The sequence below is a fragment of the Sphaerodactylus townsendi genome, linkage group LG17 (assembly GCF_021028975.2).
Source record: "Sphaerodactylus townsendi isolate TG3544 linkage group LG17, MPM_Stown_v2.3, whole genome shotgun sequence".
NCBI lineage: Eukaryota > Metazoa > Chordata > Lepidosauria > Squamata > Sphaerodactylidae > Sphaerodactylus > Sphaerodactylus townsendi.
Window position 1 is genome coordinate 18,641,906 of NC_059441.1, and position 25,846 is coordinate 18,667,751.

General features: G+C 44.5%; 1 protein-coding gene across 1 annotated transcript in view; it reads right to left on the minus strand.

The window, feature by feature from the left end:
* BNC1 (basonuclin 1) overlaps window positions 1–25,644 on the minus strand; it is a 57,717-nt gene extending 32,073 nt beyond the window's left edge. Inside the window, exon 1 of the mRNA XM_048519759.1 lies at window positions 25,441–25,644. Within this exon, the coding sequence (XP_048375716.1) occupies window positions 25,441–25,644 (204 nt within the window). The remainder of the gene's footprint in view (window positions 1–25,440) is intronic.
* Window positions 25,645–25,846: the final 202 nt, after the last annotated feature.

The following is a 25,846-nucleotide window of genomic DNA, read 5'->3' on the forward strand; positions in this document are numbered from 1 at the left end:
CTCTGGGGAAATACAGTCGGTTTTCTTTGCTGCACTCGGCTGTGGTCTTGAAATGAAATCCCGGCAGGCTCATGCAGATGAAAGGGTAGGGCTATGCAGATTGGGCCGGCTTAGTTGCTCTATAGGACAAACCAAACAGGTTGGAACGAGTCATGAGGATGGAGAATCTGCCTCTATTAACTGCACTTAAGGTCAAATGAGATGGCACCTGGGAGATGCTATTATGCAGTGAGAACACGAAACAAAATGAGAGCCGGCTCCGTGCTTAACAAGAGCGTTATTTATTCTCAAAGTCTATCTGGAAAATCTGGAGCGGGTTTTTAATCTTTATCGTCACATAACAACAGCTTTCTCCAGCTTTGGCTTTGGGCCTGGTATATTCCCGAGTCCTTTGAACAACAAAAACCAGCAACCTGCCCAAAAGGAATGTATATATTGCTGACAATTCAGTGCTCCAAATGCCGTAAAGCTGCTTGAAGGCGGTAGTATGGGCAAGAAACAGAGTAGCATAAGGCATACTGCTGAAAATTGCAGTAAGACACAACAGATGCGTTTGTAACACAAATGTACACCCTGCACTGGTCAAAATGTTCATTTGCATTACAAATGCCTCTTCTCTACTCTCTCTTCCAGATCAGAAATAACTAAATATCTGAATAAACAACACGAGGCAAGCTAAAACATACAGTTAGCTGATGGGTGTGCATTCCCACTGCATTCTACAGCCTACCTAAAACCCTTCAGCTTTTACGCAGTGCTGGACTGGGTACTGTGTACACAGAGTTCAGACAGCATTATACTTTCTGACAACATGAACTCACAGGAGTACTTAACGAACTGCCGTTGGTTTCCTGCTGCGATCTTTTTCATCTTTCTAGCATTAGTTGTGTCTGTTTTATTTATTGACAGAAGGGATTGCTCCCCCCCCCACACAGAATTTCTTAGTCATACTTTAAGAACAGCAGATCAATCCAGACATAAGACAAAATTATGCCCAGCAAAAGAAAGAGCAACAATAATTAACAGGAAGAAGTTGTGAGTGTGTGATGGGGAACAGGTTTCTAAAAAGACAGACCCAGTAACTAACAAGTTTTTATACAGAGAGATATAGAAATAACAACATCCTAATAACAACAAGGGTATTAGAAATTTGTCGGGCATCAACAAATGCAAAATAAGCAATAACTAGAAGGCTTCATGATATGTGTGACTCTGGTCTACCTGCAACACCTACAAAGATTCATGCCTCTGGTTTGTGTATAACTAAACCTAATCTCTGACAGGTTAGTTTTTCCATAAAATAGACCTCAAGCTTTACAGTACAATCCTAAACAGAGTTAAACTCTTCTAAGCCCATTGATATAACTCTGCATCAGCCTGTGCTTATTGATCCTCAAAAGTTTTAATTTGCACATCTCTTACCATCTTATTGATAGAGTTTCAATGTACAGGGGGTTTTGTAGGGTTTTTAAAACCTCTCTTTGTATTAAACTCATGTGAAGAACTCTTGTGTTGAAAAGCAAGTTATAAATAATTGGATAAATAAATTTAAACCACCTGGAGAGCTCGGTGTCTCCAAAGATAGGTTAAAATACAACGCTCTCACATGCCGGGGCTACAAGTCTCCCAGCTGGAGAAAAATAATGGGGAAAGGAATGCTGTTGGTGACGTCATGCTGTGACTTCTGGGGGGGAAACCCAGAAGCGATGTTGGTCTGGTCTAGGAATTGCTGTAAAGTCTGTGGTTTAACCAGTACTCTAAGCCAGGAGCAACACTGTAAAACGAATTTATGCATCTTGGCCCGAAATACTTGTGAAGAAAGTTGTACTAAAAGTCAACCTTAAATAATTTGAGGAAACAAGGAACAAAGAGATGATCAGTGATTCTCAGCCCCTCCCCTTTCTATATAAATCATCTTTTTACCTTGGGGCCAAATGCTGCCCTAAGATTCAGATGGAGAACTCCTACTGTACACAACGAGAATTTTCAATGAGCACCTCAGGGCAAGAGTGGACAGTAAAGACAGTTATAATTTCAAAGAACCAAATAAGGAGAAAGAAAGTTGGAAAAGACGGCATCAAAGAAACTTCAATTGCAGAGAGATAACTCTCTCCTCACCCTGTTGTATGCAATACAATCCTTTTTTTGCTAATTATGGTGCGTTATAAATAGGTAGATTCAACTAAGGAATATTATTGATATAATCCCCTAAATGCCTTACACTTTAAAACAATATCCATTGAGACAATACATTTCTAAAGCCAGAACTGGATAGGATGAGGCCCCTTCCGCACTTGCAAATTAATGCACTTTCAGTCCACTTTCACAATTGTTTGCAAGTGGATTTTGCTATTCCGCACAGTAAAATCCAGCTGCAAAGTACATTGAAAGTGCATTGAAAGTGCATTATTCTGCACGTGCAGAAGGGACCACAGCTGTATAGTTCCATCTCCTAGGCCCCTTCGCACATGCACAATAATAAGAACATAAGAACAAGCCAGCTGGATCAGACCAGAGTCCATCTAGTCCAGCTCTCAGCTACTCGCAGTGGCCCACCAGGTAATAATAATGCACTTTCAATAATGCACTTTCAATCCACTTTCACAATTGTTTGCAAGTGGATTTTGCTATTCCGCACAATAAAATCCAGCTAAAAAGAAAGTGCATTATTCTGCATGTATGGAAGGGGCCTGAGTCCTCTCCTGTCTTTCATCTAGTACCTTCATTACCCAGTGAGATCTCTTACTTGGACTTCTTTCCATGGACTACTGCTGTCATGGGTGGGACAGATATCCCTGTGCTGTTTGACAGCACAATTTTAAGCGGCTTAAAGCACAAAAGAATAATAGAATAAAATTTCAAAACCACACAACATAATCAAGAGCAAATAACCCGCAACAGCCATTTCAGCATGGGCCAAATCACCGCAGGTAACCCTTCGACATCAGCCTTATCCAATTTTATTTAACACATTTTTAAGCTACTCTCCGAAGCAAACAATGAAAGCATTAAAAGAAGATCAAAAGCACATATAAATATATAAAATCAATCACAACAAAAGCCATAAATGCCTAACCAGGTGGAAGGGTCAGTATTGTTCATTGTAGTATCATGTTGAACACTTTATTTGCAAGAAAGAAAACTCTTTAGAAGAAGGAAAACCAGCCAAGAACAGGCAGTGTATGTTCATCGGGCGAGGGGGGGGGGGGTCCCAGGCAAAAAAGAAAAATAAGTAATTGTTGAAGCGATTAAGAGGGTTGGACTGGTCTATGAGAGACCCAGGTTCGAATCCTCACTTATGCAGTGGAAGTTCACTGGGTGACCTTGGGTCAGTCACACTCTCTCAGCCTAACCTAGCTCACAGGGCTGCTTTCTCAGAGGTCCCTTCCGCACATGCAGAAGAATGCACTTTCAGTCCACTTTCACAATTGTTTGCAAGGTGTTTTTGCTATTATGCACAGTAAAATCCAGCTGCAAAGTGCATTGAAAGTGAATTGAAAGTGCATTATTCTGCATGTGTGGAAGGGGCCAGAAATACAGGAGGATACAAGAGGAGAATCTGGAGATTCCAAAGTGATATGATAATCTGGCAACACAGTGCTGGAATTTCATCCTCTTTTCCCCAGGAGTTGATGAAGCCCCCTGCCTTCTGGATACCGGGCTGTGCATTCGTTGCAGCAATTTGGATTTTCTCAGTCTTCTGGCCGACCAATTGGTTCATCCCACAGGAGATTACAAGGTTCTTTTGAGTTCACCTCCTTGACATGCTGGCCGAAATCTGTATTTGTGATTTTCAAAAATCCAAGATGTTTTGATGGGTGTCTTCAAGAGAAAGGGTTTCTGAAGACTTGATACATATCTGGAACAGAACAACAGGGTTTGCCCCTATCTGACATTTGCTACTGCAGACCTAATAAGGCCAGTGGCATAGTGCCGAAGGGGCGGGGTGTGTGTGTGCGCACAATGCACCAGGCGTGTAACAGTGCGAGGACGTGGCGGGGACGTTCCAGGGTGTGGCAAGAGCACAGGGTGCATGCATGCCCCAGGCGCAATTCCTCCTTGCTCCAGCCCTGAATAAGACCCTATAAAACGACAGAACTCTTCTCTTAATTTTGTCAATCTCCTGTGTTTTTTTTTTTAAAACTACTTTACATTTTCCTTACAAAGTATTCCTGAAAACTGGTTCACCCAGATAGCACCTTATATGAACACACGAACCGGCTTTATACTAAATCAAACCATTGGTCCATCAATGTCTGCATTGTCTACTAAGATTGGCAGGGTATGGGGCCAAGGTCTCTCATGTTACCTGCTATCCAATATTTAATTGGACATGCCAGGAATCGAACCTGGGACCTTCTGATGCCAAGCGTACGGTCTACCAATGAGCAACAGCTCCTCCCAAAGTTCATATAACACTTTGATACCTGCCACATTTCATTCAATCTATACATACTTATAATTTGTTCCTGAACCCTGCCAATTGGAACTTAGTTGCTCACTGAAAATTAGGGTAATTTCTCATAACAATTTGGCTAGTATTTATCAACATATTCATCCAAGCTTGTTTAACCGATGACAGAGAGACACAGATTAACAGAGAGACTCTGGAAAATGATTTTTTTCCTTTTGTTTAAGTGTGCCACATTCAATTTTAATTAAGTGAGCACTCCTTGTATTTCAAGGAAAGCAAATGTTCCCTGTTTCATTTTCTTGTCAAAGTGGAGTTCTGCCAATCACACTTCTCTGACTTCCTTGTGAATATTCAGTATACAATCTTTGGTCATTTTCCAACTGGTTCCCTAAAACTGTTTTAAGATCAACAGCAAATGTCATTAGGGCCTCACTTAATCTTTGGTACTTGAACTTTTTTAGGTTACCCCAAAAACTTCCCAGTCCTCTACAAAATCCTACATATTTCTGTGCCAGTTTGTTGCTCCCTATCCCATTTTTTTGGCTTCCTTTTGGCATTACTATTCTAGCCAATCAGCGATCACATTGCCAGCATGACAATGTTTCAGTGCCATATAGCCAATTGGCAGAAGTCCAACTGTATTATTAAGATACCAGATGCTTTGCCAGGAGTAACAAAAAGTTTCATATTCATTTTCGTATCCCACGGCATCTCTCCAGAACTATCATGCTTTTTAATGCACTTTCGTGGTCTGGAACGCATTTCATCCTGGTGGCATAATAACTGGATGAGTAATACCTCATCCCTTCGAGAAGGTGACAATTTTTCCTTTGTTTCGGAGGGAGTGTTTAAGACCATTACACCAAGTGACTAAATGTGTGTGGTTGGCCAGCTGATACATATAAAACCAGAGCACTCTACTCGCCTGAAAGCTTTTCCATAACATAAAACCCTGTTAAGTGTTTTCCTTCTAGGATGCACTCACAAAAATTACTTTCCATGTGACATACATGGTCTGAGCTGCAGTAGTTAAATGTGCCCCCAATCTGAGCACGTTCACTTGAAAGCCGGTCCCATTAATTCCAATTTGCTGTTTATTATTTATTTTTATATCACCCTTTCCCAACCACGGTTAGGCTCACGGCGGCTAAACTCACAACAATAAACAGTGAAAATAAACAGCCTTTGGGGAGGTCGGCGGTTGAAGGTGCTGTCCCCTGCGCCCACCTTGGGGACTTGTCCATATTATGCCGACCGCCCAATTGAGTCCATTGTTTATGTCATCATCTGATTGTGAGATGGAGGTTGAAGCTGATTGTTAATTGCGTTTAACAGAAAATGTTGTTTTAGTGATCATGATTTAATGTGATGGTTTTATTGGTTGTATACCTCCCAGAGCCCGTTGGGGATGGGGCGGCATATTAAATCTGATATATAAATACATAAATAAATATAAATAAATAAAATGGCCAACAGTGCCCAATTTCAATTCATTGCGCTAGCTGGGTGAACAAGGGGAACTGAAGAAAAACAACCAATGTATAAAAGAAAGACAGTAAATTAAAAGGAATAAAGATGAATAAAATGCAAATAATGATAAGAAAGGGGTAGGGACAGTGGTGGGATCCAAAAATTTTAGTAACAGGTTCCCATGGTGGTGGGATTCAAATTGTGGCGTAGCGCCATTGGGGCTGGGTGGGGCATTCCGGGGGCGTGGCCGGGCATTCCAGGGGTGGGGCATTCCTGGGCAGGGCTATGGCAAGGATGCAGCCACTGCGCCAGTCCTGAAGTGAGAAGCAGATGCACGCAGAAGCATGAGCCACCTTACTTACCTTGGTGCACCTCCTGCTAGACTGCTTCAAGTTCTGCGCGCTACTGCTGAGAGGAGGGACGTAACTAAGGCAAAAATCACGTGGCAAAATCACCAATTAGTAACCCCCTCTCGGCACACACAAATAATTAGTAACCTACTCTCGGGAACCTGTGAGAACCTGCTGGATCCCACCTCTGGGTAGGGAGGCCAGCAACGATACAACCGTACATCGATCCATTGTACTGAACATCATACATGGTATTTTTGCACCATACATTGTACTGTACGGTGTATTGTTCTGTATTGTACATTGTGCTGTACATCGGTACAATGCAGCTAAGTATTGGGCCAACAGCTGAGGTGCGGCAGGTATCCTAACAGGAATGGAGTATCAGGTTTCCAGGTAACCCATTCAGAGACACAAATCTGTGACTAACTGGAAGGATCTGGGAGAACCAGGTTCAAATGCCACTGTGGAAGCATGCTGGGGACCTCGTTCCAATCTCGCAGTCTCAGCCTAACCTCCCTTTCAGGACTGTCGTGAGAATGAAATGGAAGCAAGAAGGACAACATTAGCCGCACTGTGTCCCCCTTGGGGAGGAAGGCAGGATATGAAGCAAGTGACTAAGTGACTCAATAAACAACCTACAGCCCACAGAAATGTCTGTAAATCTTGGCACCAAGTCCAAAATGTCTGTGAAATGACAGCATCAGCAACTTATCAAACGAGTCAGAACATTTCTACTTCCTTACAGAATCTTCACCAGTTTCCCTTAAATATGTAGGTAAAAACTTTCTCAAGGGACCCGTTTAATACACTCAAGCACCTTCCATGTCTGCAGTCACTGTAGCTAAAGATGACTTCTGTTGTGAATGGTTTAAGCGCAACAAGGGTGATGGTGAAAATTAAAAACAAAACAAAATGATCCATCCCTGGGTGAGCTTGGAGCGCTGCCTCTTAGGGGGCAGAAAGGAGATTCAGCATCCACTGATAAATTATTTAACCAGAAAAATTCATATCCTAACAAGGTCTTGTGCTTCCTTTGGAAATTCTCAAACGGAAAAACTGGTTTACCCCCTCCCGCAATGCTTTGGTTGGGGCAAATTAGTGCTCCAGGCAGGATGAAGAAGAAGAAGAAGAAGAAGAAGAAGAAGAAGAAGAAGAAGAAGAAGAAGAAGAAGAAGAAGAAGAAGAAGAAGAAGAGTTTGAATTTATATCCCACCTTTCTCTCCTGTAAGGAGACTCAAGGTGGCTTACAAACTCCTTTCCTCTCCCCACAACAGACACCTTGTGAAGTAGGTGGGGCTGAGAGAGTTCAGAGAATTGTGACTAGCCCAAGGTCACCCAGCAGGAATGTAGGAGTGCTGAAACACATCTGGTTCCCCAGATAAGTCTCTGCCACTCTGGTGGGGGAGTGGGGAATCAAACCCAGTTCTCCAGATTAGAATCCACCTGCTCTTAACTACTACACCACACTGGATGGTGCATTGATTGGTTCTATCCCAAATATGGTCTTGGTTTGCAGAATGGCTTCCTGGTGCTTTATCAGCATAGAGCTAATAGGCTTGCTGGAGCAGATGTGGCAGAGGAAAGTCCCCTGCCTGATGCTTCCCTTTTGCCACATTTGAAACTCATTGCTCCACTGTCCTGTGACGTTGGTGGCAAGGGACAGCCAAATTTGGCCAGAGGGCTGCCACTTATTGGTCCAGTAATAAGAAAACCAAGGAAGTTTTGCACCAAAAAGACTGGAAGTACTAAAGTACTGTGTATTAAACTCTTATAAACAAATCATCTATAAACAAATCTCTTTCAGCACAACACACATGGGATAATTTTCTCATTATCTAAATCAAATTAGAGAATCTAATACAAGGCGTCATAACTGCGAAGGTACAAAAAACACTTAAAGAGATCGCACTCATATATTGAGTCGTGGTAATTAGCCCTGACTTTGGGCTGTTTGTATGACTGAGGTTTGAGCCTATTTGGCTAAATGATACCCTGTTTCCCCGAATATAAGACATTCCCGGAAAATAAGACGTTGTAGAGGTTTTGCTGAAGTACGAAATATAAGGCATCCCCCAAAAGTAAGACGTAGCAAAGTTTTTGTTTGGAAGCATGTCCGACAAACAGAACACAGAAAAATAAGACATCCCCTGAAAATAAGACATAGCGCATCTTTGGGAGCAAAAATTAATATATGACACTGTCTTATTTTCGGGGAAACACGGTATCATATATTGTATCTTCGCAGATTCAATGCCTTGTATTAGATTCTCTAATTTGATTTATATAAGGAGAAAATTTTCCTATGTGTGTTGTGTTGAAAGCAATTAATAGATCATTTGTTCATAAGAATTTAATACATAGTACTTTGGTACTTTCAGCCTTTCTGGTGCAGAATTTCCTTGGTTTTCTTATTACTGTTGTACCAACTCCTCTCATGCTGCTTGCTGATCCAGAGCGAGTTTACAAAAGACAGAAGCCTCATGAATTATGACATAGCAGATAGGAAAAGAAAACTCTGATTCTTGTTCCACTTCGAAATCTTCGGAACAATGTGGTATGTAGCAGCAAGCGTGGGTTGGCTGCGTCATATCTTTAGTACGTTGAAGCTTGAAGTGAGTAACTATGATGTTGTGACAACAGCACAAACAGAAAAGGTGACACATTTGCCCTAGTGCTCATGTACAAACACCAAAATGATAGATGGTGCATCTTCTTCCCATGGTGAGATTTTACTTCTAGATAATCCATGGAAAGAAGTTGAATTTTGGAGAACAGCTCTTGAAACTCACACTAAAAATAATTTAGCTAGGCATTCTGAAACAGGAACAATTCCTTGACAACTCCAGATTTATCTAGGGACGAAAAGTCCACATTTGCAGAGAGAGACAACCAAAACCAACCCTTCCTTTTAAATTGGATCTGAGTCACTACTTTTGTTCTCTTACAACATTGTTCAATTACATTATTGTTTGATTACAATTTGCTCCAGTTAGGAAATTCTAAGCTGGCTCTCAACCCCCGTTTTACTTTCGTGCACAGCATTGTGTTTCTCTCCCTGACCTGCTAGTATTCTACACAAGGGGTGTTTTTCCGTGATAAGAGCCCTCCCCTGCAATTTGAAATGGTACTCATCAGGTGAACCACATGAATTAGCTATTCGATACCAAGAGGACCACTCTTATTTTACACCTCATTGAAATAAGCCAAGCAAAATGGGCGAAAGAGGGAAAGGCCAGATAAGGAATATAAATGTTGTCCACCTAGTTGGACAAGATAGAACACTGGTCTGATCCATCAGGGCTGTTTTATGTTCTTTAGGATACTCGGCTAGGAATTAAGTTGTTAAATTCTGACTCAAACCATGTTCATTTGCATATATCGTAATTCACATCTTCCTATGCTCACTCTGCAGACAGAATTTAATTTTCTTATGGAATGGGGTACACTTTCTCTAATTTGGTTAACTTGCTTGAAGGGAAGATCCCTTGGGTGAGAAGCAGGGGTTAAAATCCCAGAGAATTTCATACCAATTGGCGAGGAAGCTACACCCAGAAGCACTGGATTGATTTCCTACTATGACTATTCAAGACTAAAGAATCTGATTTATCACAGGACCCTATTTTGAAACCACCTTTTTTTTCCCAGAAGAAGATGCAAGATGCTACCAGATAAAAAAATCACTTCACCAGTACATGAACGTTGTGTTTACACCCACTCTCTTTTGCTCTGATATAAGAAGAGGACTATCTATACTATTTTAGATCCCTTGGGCCCAATTTGGTTTCTGGACAGTGTCCAGCTGATCCCAAACACAATTAAAATTAAGAGATAAAGCACAAGGGTTTTTTTTAAGTTTTGACCTGACAGCATTAGCCATTCTGCATTCTTTGCATTCCTCACCTCCAGTTTATGAAGAAGAGTGTCCTTTAAAAATCACGATCACTAGCAGAGACTCTCTTAGAGCCAGTACTGAGAGTAAAAAAGTCCAAGTATGATGGGATGTACAGTTTTCAGTTGCACCCCAGTCAAGCCAAACACAACTAGACTCTTTGCCATTCCTGTCAAGTCTGGAAATGCAGTAGAAAAAGATGGTCGAATGACCTGCATCAGATCTTCAGGTGGAGAGATTCACATTATTAATGCAACTCTGTGGCCCCTTCCGCACATGCAGAATAATGCACTTTCAATCCACTTCCACAATTATTTGCAAGTGAATTTTTCTATTCCGCACAGCTGCAAAATGAATTGAAAGTGGATTGAAAGTGCATGTGTGGAAGGGGCCTATGTAAAAATTCAAACCAAAACAGAAATCAACAAGTCCAAGCTTTAGTCTTTACATGCTGTGCTGATTTTCCATTTCCCAGAAACAGTAAATATAGGGGAGCTTTGAAAGACTGAATGCTCTTTCCTTCCGCCACATTCTTGAATGGTACCGTTCATGGTACAGTCTATAGCTGTGGTGGCGAACCTATGACACTCCAGATGTTCATGGACTACAATTCCCATCAGCCCCTGCCAGTTCGCCTATAGTACAGTGTTGTGTAGTGGTTAAGGTGTAAGACTAGGACCTGGGAAACCTGGAATCGCACCAGTACACTGAATAAAGACCTCAGCTTAGTTGACATGAGGGCAGACCTGGGCTTGCCTTGCTGAGTGCGTGAAGTGGTCAGATCCTCTGAGAAGGTCTGGGAAGGCTCTCTGTCTAAGACTCTGGTGAGCCAATCAGAATCGACAATACTGAGACAAGCAGGCCAATGGCCTGACTCCTTATAAGACAGTTTCATATGTTCACAAACTCTACAGACCTAACGTAAGCAACACTGGGGATCAACAGGAGTTACTGGATAAAAAAACTGGACTGCATTGCAGGGGGTTGGACTTGATGGCCCTTCAGGTCTCTTCCAACTCTATGATTCCGATTCTATGATTCTATCTTTATGCACATTTATTTTTCTTCTTTGTGGAACTGAATTGCAATAGCGTTCCTCAAAGGGGGGGGGGGAAGCGCTTATTTGTACTCAGTTCCACTGTTAGACAGCAAGTGGTTCTCTTGAAATACATTTGCTGACAAACAAATCCCCCCTCTTTCAAAACTGAAGTCTACATATGATTGAATTTTGTTTTGTTTTTTAAAAATCAAGATGCGTCTCCTTTTTTGCAAACTAGTTTATTTTGTTCACAGTTGATTATTGCTCCTTCGGTGTTTGATGGGATCGGCAAAAGGTGCCTTCGCACAACTCAATTTTGTTGTGATGTAAATAAGCAACTGTGCAGCCTTGCCGATGAAAATGTTGTTATTTGGCCTTGCTTTGATCTAATTAGCAACTACCGTGGTCAGTGGAGTTGTTTGCAGTGGGACACGCAGCTTGCTTTACATACCAATTAAGATATTTACATCATGACTAGCCAGTCACAATTAGGAAAAAAAAACCCCTAGTGTAGCCAGCATGAGTCCCGGATGACATCAGTAGCAACTAAGCATAGTTTGGGATGCAACAGGTATTTATCAGGAGGGATCTCCATCCCTCTTAAGTTACTGGCAATCGCATTCAGGACTTTCAAATTACCAAGTGGCCCTTGGACAATCTATTACAGGCTGCAAATGCTAAGCTGGCTTTGAAATGGGCTCGAAAACTCAACGAGGCACTAAAATAACAGTAATCTCAGACACAGGCAAACATCAGTAATAAAAGGCCAAAAAAGAAGAAGGAGAAAGAATTATCTACCCGATTGCTGACAGCTTGTGAAATCACTGTATCTTCACAGAGGCATTAGTAGACACAGGTCCATTCCACACAAGCCCCTGGAAATGTTTTGCAAACATTTTCAAACCCCCCCCCCCCCCCAGTTTGTCTGCACTAACCCCCTTGAAATGATTCCTGGCCACCATTTTGTGATCTTTCCATTTTTAAAAAATTCTCTTTGGATTTGATGCTACATTGCTTCACAGCCTTGTGCTGTGATTCTCCTAGGTTGTGTACATGAAGCGTCAAAGATCTGACTTCCCCAAATATATTTTTTTTACAATAGTGAAAATAAGCAGGTGAGCCAACAAAGCTAGCTTAGAAATGGCGCCGAGGAGGAATTCTTGGGACTGCAGAGAGTTGTGAGAAACATTTTAAAGAAATATGCACAACAAGTCAAAACGTTTTGAAAACATTTCAAAAATCGCTAAAATAGAGGATTCATTGAAAATGTTTTGAGGCTGGAAACAAAACGTTTTTGGGGAGAACAATGCAGAACTTCTTGGAAGAAACGTTTTATTTCCTGCCACAAAACGTTTTATTTTGGCCCCAAGTGGTTACGGATTCTTTTTCCTTATTAAGATATTTATTTATTCATTTTAGTAAAATCAGATAACAACAGAGATTATCCATGACCCATCTGCTGCAACTCACCAAGTGAAGGGAAAACCAAAACAGCTTTAAAATGAAAGGCAAAATAAGAAACCTGAATGTGATAGAAGACTAGAAAATGGGGAGGAGGAGATAGGAAAAGATAGTTTGGCGGTAGCTTAATTCTGGAGGCAACACATGTTGAATAGGTAAAGGAAAATATTGCTGTAGTAGTAGTAGTAGTAGTAGTAGTAGTAGTAGTAGTAGTAGTAGTAGTAGTAGTAGTAGTAGTAGTAGTAGTAGTAGTAGTAGTAGTAGTAGAAGAAGAAGAAGAAGAAGAAGAAGAAGAAGAAGAAGAAGAAGAAGAAGAAGAAGAAGAAGAAGAAGAAGTTGTTGTTGTTGTTGTTGTTGTTGTTTGGATTTATATCCCACCTTTCTGTCCTGTAACGAGACTCAAGGTAGCTGACAAGCTCCTTTCCCTTCCTCTACCTGCAACAGACACCTTGTGAGGTAGGTGGGGCTAAGCATAAGCATTTTATTGTCATTGTGCACGCACAACGAAATTTACAGCAGCATTCCTCGATGCACACAATTTCAGACTCATACCCCATCCTCACTTTCCCCTTCCTCCACCCATCCCTACACAGCTGGCTTATGTTCACAAACTACATCAACCTGCAAAGTTCAGCATAGCCACAGCTCTAGAGTAGAAGCTGTCTCTAAGCCTCTTTGTCCTAGTTTTGATAGACCTGTATCGTCTGCCAGATGGTAACAGTTCAAAAAGAGAGTGTGCTGGATGAGACGGATCTCTCAGAATATTTTGGGCTTTCTTTAGGCTTCGGGAATTATAGAGTTCTTCCAAGGAGGGGAAAGGGCAGCCGATAATCCTCTGTGCAGTAGTGATCACCCTTTGGAGCGCCTTCCTATCTGCCACTGTGCAACTGGAGAACCATACACCCAGGAGGAATGTAGGAGTGTGGAAACACATCTGGCTCACCAGATAAGCCTCCGCCACTCAGGTGGAGGAGTGGAGAATCAAACCTGGTTCCCCAGATTAGAATTGTGATTCTCCTCCCCAACCTGGCATAATCCTGCTTAATGCTAGGCCAAAGGAGTGGGGCTGTGGCTCTGTGGCAGAATGGCAGCTTTGCACATTGAAGGTTCCAGACTCAATCCCTGGCACTTCCAGTTTCAAAGTGATGCAACAGGTGATGTGAAAGACCTCTACCTGAACCTCTGCTGAGCTGCTGCCAGTCAGAGTAGGCAATACTTGATGGTCCAGGGTCTGGCACAGGCAACTTTTGCGCTTAAAGGGGCACCGAAAGGAAGAACACGGGACTTCCAGTCTTGCAAGAAGATCCTTTTGGCCCACCAAAGCAGCTACACGATTTCAAAACACCTGATGTCTAGGGAGCACCCAAAAGAACAAGTAGACATCCCAGAATCAAGGTATTAAAAACAAGGATCAGGAAAGAAGACAAAATAAGATTAATCCTACCTCCCACATCTGCCAGGACTGTAGTGCTCCAGGGCACTCCCGAACCACGTAAAGCAAACTGGCGGTAGCTTCATGGCAGCGCCAACTGGCGTCATTATCACTAAGTCCGAGATGGCATAATTTGGCAGGGCACCGGTGTACTTGGAACAGGGTTTCTTTTGGTCGATAAGCCAGAGGTGTAAATCTAAGGTAGTTAAACTTGACAGCTTCAAGAACATTTTGCTGCTGGGTCTTCTGAATTAGAGCAGCTAATTCCAAATTCCAGCAGCTGCAGATAAGATCTAAGCCAGGTTTAGTTTGCAGACTTTAGAAAAGCTGAAAGTAATGCAGGCTTTGGAAGGGCTGATTTTCCTGCTTTTTAGCCATACGTTGTTTAACTTAAACCTCTTCATTGGTAACGGCCACACTTGCAAATGGTTACAGAGGTGAGGCATAAGTAAGTAAATAAAATGCCCCACTGAAGTGACTCGTTACCCCCAAATGATTCTGGGTCATTCATTGTGCTCAATTCCGCAGCCAAGACTGCCTGGAATTCATTACTGAGCCCGTAACTTTTGGTAACTCAGTGTAAGTCTATGCTTGATCAGCAAGGTTCTCTGTCTGAATCCTTACACGCTGCTGCAAAGATTGAGAAGTCATCCCTGTCCAATTTCCCATACTATGAGAAGAGCATAAACATTCCACCTAAACAAGGTGCAGGAAAAGAGATCCCACCTAAACATTGGAAAGAACTTCCTGACCGTCAGGGCTGCCCAACAGTGGAATTCACTGCCTCGAAGAGTGGTGGAGTCTCCTTCTTTGGAGGTTTTAAAACAGTGGCTGGATGAACATATGTTGGGAGTGCTTTGATTGTGTGTTCCTGCATGGCAGGGGGTTGGACTTGATGGCCCTTGGGGTCTCTTCCAACTCTATGATTCTATGAAAGTCTGCCACGGAGGCAACCTATCAGACATGGCCACAAGCCACATGAGACTACTGATGCGATTAGGTTAAGGTTTCTAACTTGTGTATGTTACCCTAGTAGGAGGGAAGGCAGCATGGTATATAGTCTGATCTCTTCAGATCTTGGAAGCTAAGTGGGGTCTGTATTTGGAAGAGAGACCATCAAGGAAGACTTTTGGTGTAACCAGCAGTAGTTGTTTATAACAGCAAAGACTTTGCAGAGGAAGGCAACAGTAAACCACATCCACTTCATCATATGCCTTGAACGCCCCTTGCTGGGGTCACCAGAAACCTTGATGGAAGACCATCAAGGAAGGCAATGGCAAACCACCTCTGCTTGTCCCTTGCCTTGAAAACCCCTTGCTTGGGTCAGCTTGAGCTGAGTTCGAGCGTGGTTCCCTGAAAAAGTAGTAGTTCCCAACTGGAGTCGGAAATTTGACCGTTACATGGGGTGAAGCTGGTACAAAACCACGTCGATCCCAGTGGTTGTGTGGAGCACTTAGGTCGAACGCAGCTCGAACTTAGGTCAATAACGCAAGTGCGAAATCGACCTTAGAGACCTTTCCTGGAGGCTGGCAACCCATATGCTGGTCAGAGGCAGAAAGAGTGAGGCAGACAGCCAACAGTTGGGACAACAAAGCAAGACAAGGTTATTCTTGTGAACTGAGAACATTGTGAGAAGGCAACTGAGCAAAAATGGTCTCTTGAACATTCTTTGTACTCTAATATGTGGCGTAGCTCTTTGCCTTTTCACTCTTAATTTTTAAAAAAGTAATTTATTTCCTTCTTCAACAGGGGATATGAGGACACTGTAGAAATGGGTGTAGGACAATAGTAGATGAAGGAGAAGCTGGCAAATGTTTCGCTCCAGGAAAACTTCCATGTGGCTGTCAGAAGTGTTTTAGTTGCTATTACATATAATTATTACCAGCTGCTACAAAGACTTACGACTGAGACATACATGTTGGAGCATACAACTGTCTAAGCCGCTGCACCTCAACTGACCAAACTATCATCTTTCTGTGGAACAGAGTACAGAAGTGGTGCGACTGGCTCATTACCTCTCAAACCTTTATCATTTGCAAGAGAATGTTGCTGATCATCTGGATATTAATTACTGCATATTGTTGCAGGTAGTTTTTGGGCTGCTTATTTTTGACCTGGAAGGATCGCTGTGCAAAATTCAATGTATTTATTATCTATTTTTATACCTGCCTTTCTCTCCTTAACATGGTACCCTTTTCCTCCATTTTATCCTCACAACTGTGAAGTAGGTTGGTTGAAAGTGTACAGCTGGCCCAGGGTCTCTTAGCAAGTTTCCATGGCAGACAGGAAACTTGAACCCGAGTCTCCCAAAATCCTAGCCCAGTGGTGGTGAACCTTTGGCACTCCAGATGTTATGGACTACAATTCCCATCGGCCCCTGCCAGCATGCCCAATTGGCCATGCTGACAGGGGCTGATGGGAATTGTAGTCCATAACATCTGGAGTGCCAAAGGTTCGCCACCACGGTCCTAGCCCAACACTCTGAACCTAACATCACACTGGCTTTACAGATAGCCACCTTCAGCTGTTGGAAGGAATAGTGGTTTTCAACGTTTCCAGTGGGAACCACTGACCTGCAAGTAACAGACAGGAGATCATATGACATCATCATCATGTGCCAGGAAGCAGGGGATTAAGAGCTATGACCTCACTGGTGTCAAGGCCAGCAACAGTGACAGCAGACCAAAAAAGGTAGTCTGGAAATGCAAGCGAACCATAGCAAGGAACAAGGCAGTGGCCAGAACCATGAAGAAATCTCCACCCCTGAGTGACCTTGCCACACCATTTTGCTGCTTATCGCAACTTGCATGCAAAGATTCATGTGACTCATGCTCCCTATGGAGCTAGTCTTTCTGAAAAGCAGCCAAAATTGCTGTTCTTTAGGTGTTTTCTACCCAGTCGGAGGGACTTCGTGAACCACCTGAAGATTCTGGCCCTTGGGTTGAAGACTGAGTGTAGAACATGTTGAATAAATTTATAACTCTTTGTTGGCAAGAACAAGGGATGAAGCTCATGCACCAGCTGGCTTTCACACAAACACCCATGGTCATTAGGCGCAGGACGTGAAGCAAAATAATGGGGAGAAAATACTTGGGCCCTGCTCTAAAGCTTTCTGTCCAAGAGACTACACACACCAGAAAGGGAAGCAGAAGAGAAGAAGGAAAAAATATTCAAGTCTGAGAACGCCAGATTGAGTCCTCAAAAAGGCATTTAAAATGCACCAATGGAAGGAACCAGACAGATGTCGAGAGGCAAAGAATTCCAAGCTGGAGGGAGCAAAGGTTATATTTTATCAGTTTCATCTTCTTCTCCTACAACTGCCACTATGATTCACCATGTCTTCCACTCCAGCACTACGCAAGGAGCTGTATGTAGCCTGCCCCAGTGGGGAGGCCTTTTCCTGGAAGATGGCTTACCGTCTGAAGAAAATCAAAACAAATGGAGAACAGAGAAGCTTGGCCTTTGCACGGGGGTAAGAGCAAGCTAGCAGCCCCTTTGGTTAAAAAAACCCATCAGATTTTTGAAAGTTTCTGTGGCTCCTGATGGAGTGCAATTCTGGAACAGTCTCCCCAGCAGGGGCGTACCGCACAGGGGGACATATAGGGTCAAATGTCCCTGGTCTGCGTCCATTTAGTCACATTGGAGGGGTGCAAATTGCCCCACACACCCCTCCTCCTTCCCTCCGAGTCCATACACTGACGTCAAGACCTGGTGCAAAAAAAGTTGTTTGGTCGTGGTGGGGGAGGGTGGGGCAGAAAACTCAGATTTTGCACTGGGCTACATTTTCCCTACCCTGTTTCCCTGAAAATAAGACATCCCCGGAGAATAAGACGTAGTAGAAGTTTTGCTGAAGTGCTAAATATAAAGCATCCCCCGAAAGTAAGACGTAGCAAAGTTTTTGTTTGGAAGCATGCCCGTCGAACAGAACACCAGAGCATGCAACTGTGGAGCGGAAAAATAAGACATCCCCTGAAAATAAGACATAGCGCATCTTTGGGAGCAAAAATTAATATAAGACTATATCTTGTTTACGAGGCTGCACGGTAGATATTCCTCTGCTCCCCCGGTCTTCCCAGCCCGGCCCTGGCTCAACCCAAGCCTGCTTCCCTCTTTTCTTCCTGCATCCTCTTTTCCTAGGCTCCCAGTTCTCCCTTTTTCCAGGTCCTTCTGCCTGCTGTGATCCTCCCTTGGATCCAGGCGGCTCAGCCAGAGTCCCGTGGAGCATCTTTCTGCCACATTAAGAATATCCAGCCTAAGAATACTCAGCCTACTCAGCCAAATTTGCACCACCACGGCCGCCACCAGCAATCTGAATGCAAGAGTATGCAGAACGCAGGGGGGTGAAAAAAAAGAAGTAGGTATTCAAAATGGGGGCAGGAATTAACTTGAATGAGAGAGATAGTCTGTTCCAGGCACCGGGGGCAGTACAGTAGAGGAGACAAAGGGCGGCAGTGGGAGTCAACAGCAGGATAACCACATAATCTTCACGCAAAGCGAGATAGCTTTGTCGTGCGGACCTTGAAAAAGGCAGTTTTCCGAGCCATGTTCATCTGCACAAGACATATTTTCCTCCCTGCTCAGCCTCCTGAAGAAAAAGGCCAGGTGCCGAAGCAGCTGCCTCGCTTCCTTAGAGCTGTCAGGTGCCGCAAGCAGGTAAACACCTGCTCTTCGTACCTGCATGCAGTGTACCTTTTGCTCTCTTGAAGAGAATTCAGCAACGTGCTTTTAATGCTCTCAGCAATCCTGGCCCTTTTGGCCTAAAAAGCCACTCTCTGGAGTCTGCCAGAAATCTTTAAAATCAACTAAGTAGCCTTTGTTTCCAGAGGCTCAAGTTAATTCTCTACTTGCACAAGGACTGGAAAATGTAGTTTGTCAATATGATTCGAAGGGAGCTGCTACTGGGAAACACACAAGCGATGCTGCTGCAACCACAAATCTACATGCTACTGAGAGAAATAAGGAGAATTCAATGGAGTTGCCTGTTTTGGCGGAATCATACTGTGTACCATAGGTTATACTGTGAACCAGAGACGTATCTAGGGAAAGTGTAGCCTGGTGCAAAATCTCCTTTCTGGAACAGAGGAAACGTTTTATTTCCTGCCTCAAAATGTTTTAAACGAATTTGCGGAAAAGCCCATTCATATAAATGAGTGGGTAAATGAACCCGGTTCTCCAGATTAGAGTCTGCTGCTCTTAACCATGGCTGGTAGCCTGTATGTCCTGTGGCGACAAATTCCACATTACAATAGCTCATTGTGTAAATAAGTATTTCCTTTTGCCAATCCTGAATTTGCTGTTCATCAACAACGTTGCATACCTTTAAGAGCTAATATTTTTGGGAGCGGGAGAATTGGTCCCATGGTCTGATTCAGTCTTCATGTGGCAAATTTCATCCATCTTTGCCACTAAAAACAACATAAAGCATGAGTTTATTGCATATATTGCAAAACACCTAGATTTTACTTAAATCGCTAAGAGATACTTTGCTACTAGTGCTGTGTATTTTTAATGAATGGCCGAACTCCGCCAATCTATTGCACTCAATAATTTAGTCCCAGACTGTGGCTAGTCCTGTCTGGGCATGTGAGAAGGAACCCAAGGAAACAAAGCAGGGTCCACCTTTCACGACCATCAGCAGGTATAGGCAGAACAAGAGGTGCTTAGTTAGCAATGCTAAATCGTTAAAGCTGGGGAATACATAACTACACTTTCTCAGCAAACTTATCCCAAACCTTTACCAGAGGTGGAAAGAAATGCTGGATAATTCTAAAAAGGAGCAGCAGTGGTGTAGTGGCTAAGAGCAGGTGTACTCTAATCTGGAGGAACCAGGTTTGATTCCCCGCTCTTTCACCTGAGCTGTGAAGGCTTATCTGGGAAATTCAGATTAGCCTGTACACTCCAACACACGCCAGCTGGGTGACCTTGGGCTAATCACAGCTCTACGGAGCTCTCTGAGCCCCACCAACCTCACAGGGTGTTTGTTGTGAGAGGGGAAGGGAAAGGAGTTTGTAAGCCCCTTTGGGTCTCCTGCAGGAGAGAAAGGGGGGATATAAATCCAATTTTTCTTCTTCTTCTAAAAAGGTAACATCATGCTGCGCAGGAAAGCTCTGGTACAGATCTCACTTCTGCCCAAGAGCTTGCAGGGTGGCCTTTATTTTTCAACATCCCCACCCCCCTACATAAATGCTCATTGCTTATCAATATTATTTATTGCCTAGTCCCTGCTATTAATAAGAGCCCTGACCTTTGCAAGCTGAACAGCACTAGGAATAAAGCTATGGTTACTGGTTGTGGTGGGTTTTCCGGGCTGTGTGGCCGTGGTCTGGTGGATCTTGTTCCTAACGTTTCGCCTGCATCTGTGGCTGGCATCTTCAGAGGTGTATCACAGAGAGAAGTCTGTTACACACTGTGAACTAAGCTATGCTTAATTCACACGCTAAGTTATGCTTAGTTCACACACAAAGTGGTGAAACTAGGAAGCCAAGACGGGCACCAGTCTCCAAATGCGGCTGCCAGGTTTGCAAAATCAAACTTGGTGAAGCTGTTCTTTCTCTCCTTGGCTCTCTTTGTACCTTGCTGCTATGTCTGTGAACTGTCTGTTCCAGCCATTGATGCTCAGAGAAGTGCTTTGTGCTACTGTGTGTGTAATAACTATAGAAGTACGGAAATTGGCACTCACTGGAGGCAGCACCATATTTGTGTTTTTAGAGGCAATCCATTCACATGGCATTCATGGGCTTGGAATGTGATTTTGGGATCCTCCTATCAGATGAGATGGGCTGGGGAATACCTGGAGATTTGGGGGATAGGCTCTGGGGAGGGCAAGATTTGGGGAGGGGATGGACTTCAATAGGGTGTAATGGCATAAAGTCCACCTTCCAAAGCAGCCGTTTTCTCCAGGCGAGCTGATCTCTGCCTCCTGAGATCAGTTGTAGTCACAGCAGATTTCCAGCCATGACCTAGAAGTTGACAGTCCTGGCTGGAGAAGGGCTCTGTTCCAAACCATTGCTACAGCGTGGTGTGGTGGTTAAGAGCAGGAGGATTCTAACATGGAGAATCGGGTTTGATTTCCCCACTCCTCCACCTGAGTGGCAGAGGCTTATCTGGTGAACCAGATGTGCTTCTGCACTCCTACATTCCTGCTGGGTGACTTTGGGCTAGTCACAGTTCTTCAGAACTCTCTCAGCCCCACCTCCCTCACAAGGTGTCTGTTGTGGGGAGAGGAAGGGAAAGGAGCTTGTAAGCCACCTTGAGTCTTCTTATAGGAGAGAAAGGTGAGGCATAAATCCAAACTCCTCCTCCACCTCCTTTTCTCTTCTCCTTCTTCTCCTTCTCCTTCTTCTCATAGATAACATCACAAGCCCATAGAGGGTGGTTGGCACCTTACACAGAGTAAGTTATAAGTGGTTCAAAACAAGCCTCCTCAACTGCAATGTGTGAAAACAGCAGGCTTTGTGTACGTTCGTGTTCCTGTGTAGGCATTTATATCTGCACATCCTAGAGTCAGGAAGCATAGGTACCATCCCAAAGCGTAGCAGGCGATGGAAACCTTAAAAAACAGCAGCGTGCAATGCCGTCTATTTCACCTCAGGAGGTTTGCGTTTTGGCTTCAGGGTTAGGCCGGCGAATTCCACAACTCTGCAGGCGAAAAGGAGGCAAGAGAAAGGTCTGGAAATTCCACCTGGATGCTATCAGTCTTGTCCAAGTAAACAAGCCTGACATTAGTGCTAGCCCGCTGGCTGGTACAGGTTAGGAAGGGTCACAGAGGCAAAATGATGACCCAGCTTGCCTCTAGATACAGATGTTCTGGAATCTGTCACACAAGAGCAGACACAACAGTTGATTTTAGCAAGAGCCTCCAAAGAGGAGAGGAAGGATCCTTTAAACAGTGCATAGCGAACTGTTTTTTTTAAAAAAAATCACGTTAGAAACAGATATATATATTTAATATGACAATTTGTGCCCTGGAGTGAACGCATCCTTTGCATGAACTGCTCGGGATCAAATCGCATGCCCTTTGAGGCCAGGTTGTTGGAGGCGCTTAGGATGAGACAAAAATTTGGGATGGGGAGCAAACCTTTGAAAACAAAGGTACGAAGGAATTCATCCCTGCTATTCCAGAGGTGTTCTCAAAACACCAGATTTTTAGGCCCTGTAATAAGCATTTTTTAGAACACGAATCTCAACTAAAATGACAGCCAATCACACAAAGCAGCTTTTACAGAACGGCAAATCAATAATAATTTTCATGTAACCATTTTTAAAGCACCCATCTTCAGTGCTCTAAGAGCTGTTCCGATTTTGGCTGCGGCTGTTTATTTTTGTTTCAGTTCTTCCAGATAAAATGTGCAACAAAGGATGAGATGCCCGAAGTTGCAAGCCACACAGAAAAACCTGCTTGATGTCAAAATGGAGCCCGTTCCCCTACTTATCTCAGAAAGACCCACTTAGCATAAAGGAATAATAATCTAAACACACACACACAGAGTGAACTTTATGGGCAGGGAATGGCAGGACCAATGACACAATGAGATCGCTTCCAGTGCCACTAAAAGTGACTTCATTGCACTCCTGGAGAGACCTCCCCACACCAGTGGGTTCCCAGTAGAGTTTCCAGGTCCCCCATAGCCACCAGCGGGGTGGGGGGTGGGGGTTAGAGCAGTGGTGGGATCCAAAAATTTTAGTAACAGGTTCCCATGTTGGTGGGATTCAAACTGTGGCGTAGCGCCAATGGGGCTGGGCGGGGCACGACGGGGGTGTGGCCAGGCATTCCGGGGCGGGGCATTGGTGAGGGGGGGGCTGTGGTAAGGATGCAGCCACTGCGCCGGTCCTTGGGCGGGAAACGAATGCACGCAGGTGCAGGCTGCCACGCACGCCGGTGCACCTCCTGCTAGACTGCTTCAAGTTCTGCGTGCTACTGCTGAGAGGAGGGGCAAAAATCACGTGGCAAAATCACCAATTAGTAACCCCCTCTCGGCACACACAAATAATTAGCAACCTACTCTTGGGAACCTGTGAGAACCTGCTGGATCCCACCTCTGGGTTAGAGGGTCCAGATCCAGGTTGGGAAACTTCTGGAGATTTGGGGATGAATCCTGAGGAGGACAGAGGCCTAAGGAACCTGAGGAACCGCATCTCCCCGTGTTGCCCAAACTGGACCCCCCATTCTTCGGAGGCTAACCTCTTGGTGGTCCCTGATTGCTTAGAGATACATGTAGCCTCAACTAGGGAATGTACTGCTCTGGCCCCCATTTGGTGGAACACTTTACCATCTTCTATTAGGGCCCTGTGGGATCTGTAACAGGCCCTGCAAAACTGAACCGTTTCTCCGGGCACTCAGTAGAGACCAGCCTCCCCATTTTGATTCAGTTTGTCATCTGTACTAGTGCCAGACACTCCTAGGAGGGTGGGAGCATGTGAGAATTTTTCCGTTGTTGCATGTTTTTTAGTCTGTTTCAGTATGTGTATTACTATTAGTTGTTTAATAATCAGGAATCTGTTGAGTTTGTTTTAATGTTTTTAGACTGTGTCGTATATTTGTGTGGTTGTTGTGAGCCGCTCTGAGAAGAAGAAGAAGAAGAAGAAGAAGAAGAAGAAGAAGAAGAAGAAGAAGAAGAAGAAGAAGAAGAAGAAGAAGAAGAGTTTGGATTTATATCCCCCCTTTCTCTCCTGCAGGAGACTCAAAGGGGCTTACAATCTCCTTGCCCTACCCCCCTCACAACAAACACCCTGTGAGGTGGGTGGGGCTGAGAGAGCTCCGAGAAACTGTGACTAGCCCAAGGTCACCCAGCTGGCGTGTGTGGGAGTGTACAGGCTAATCTGAATTCCCCAGATAAGCCTCCACAGCTCAGGTGGCAGAGTGGGGATCAAACCTGGTTCCTCCAGATTAGATACACGAGCTCTTAACCTCCTACGCCACTGCTGCTCCTGAGCCATTTTGGGAGAGCGGCATGTCAATTTAAAAACAAATTAATTAATTTTTTAAAAGTGGGGTACAATGCCACAGAGCCAACCCTCAAAAGCATCCGTTTTCTCCAAGTGAACAGATCCTCAGGTACCCCTATCACCCAGTGACCTTCAGTGGCAGAGCTGGGTTTTGAACCTGAATGTATTTATTTTTTCATTCATTTATATTATCCAGTTTGCTTTGCTCATTGAGAATCCATGCAGGTCAGGACTATCAGTTCACATTCCCATACCGACCTGCTTGCTTTTTACCTCTACAATCAGTACAGCTGGTAACTTGTGTTATCACATCCTACACAGCAGCATTTGCTCCCCTCTCCAGAAGCAACGGGAAATTCCAAGCGAGTGAATGCAAAATGGTTGGCTTTAGGAAAACCTCCGAGACTGGGATTCCCCCGTGCACAGCTCCCGTTGCCTTCCCTTAGAAGTCTCGACCTGCCCGCTCCCCCGATTTTCCTTCAACACGACACCACATCCACACTGCTGCAGCGATTTCCATTTTTGTTTATTTCAAAAGGGGGAATCTGCCAATTGTTACGAAAAGCCTGAATGGATCCACATGCTACGGTTTTGTGGGCAACAAATCCCTGTTAGTCACTGCAGCGCTTTAGGTTGTCTCTGATCTAACTCTTGTTGGATGTCTCCCCAGCATTTCTCCTCCTTGGTTTATACTAGCAAATCCCACCCACCCCCAGTCAGCTGCCTCTTTCCTTTCCTGAGCCCAGACTAGCTTCCCTCCCTGCTTTACCGTGCCCTGCTGTTCAGGCAGTGGTGTGCCCCCTGGCTTTTCTCCCCCTCCCGTCGTGCCAACTTCTACAGAGCCCCCCCCCCCTCCCAGCAACATCTCTAATGCGTTCAGACACCTGGGATGGGAGGAGAGGCTCGGGCTTTGCAGTCAGCGTGAGCCCTGGCAGAAATGCCAGCTACAATCGCAAACATGCCCAGACTCAGCCTGCCTCCACTATAAATTATGTCAGCCGCAGAGCAGGAACGGAGAGAGTTTCCTTTGCAGGTGGTGAGGTGGATTTAAGGAGAGCAGACGGATGCCAGCCAGGCAGCTCCCCTTTGCAAAGCAGGAGATAAGCATGGCTGTTCAGCAGCCAGGTAGTTAACTGTTAGGTGCACTCTAATCTGGAGGAACCGGGTTTGATTCCCAGCTCTGCCACTTGAACTGTGGAGGATTATCTGGTGATCCAGATTAGCTTGTGCACTCCAACACATGCCAGCTGGATGACCTTGGGTTAGTCACAGTTCATCAGAGCTCTCACAGCCCCACCCACCTCACAGGGTGTTTGTTGGGGTGGGGAAGGAAGGAAAGGAGTTTCTAAATCCCTTTGAGTCTCCTTACAGAATAGAATGGGGAGATATAAATCCAAACCCCTCCTCCTCCTCCTCCTCCTCCTCCTCCCCCCTTGCCTTGTGTCTTATGACATCTTCTGGATGAAACAGTCGATGGGTCAAGCCCACCAGAGAGCAGCCGCTGCAACCCTCGGTGGCAGACAGGCAGGCAATGGAGCAAAGTGCTGTGTTGGCGCTTTCGTGCCCTCGGTTGGCGTAGCTGGAGGTGGAGCCAACAGTAGTCAGCTTCCACCCAGCCTTCACCCATTGGGATGCCACCATCGGGAGTTTGGGCTGATGCCACCCTCTTGACATGAGCCCGTAGAATCCAATGGACAGGTGCTTGGCAGCGCGGAGACTTTTTATGTTTTTATCTCCCTGCCGTGCCAAGAAGCCCTCCTACAGGTGATGGGGCAGTGCCAAAATGGTGCTGCGGCCGGCCCTGAGGACTCTAGATTGGGCTGCCCATATTGCAACTCACCAT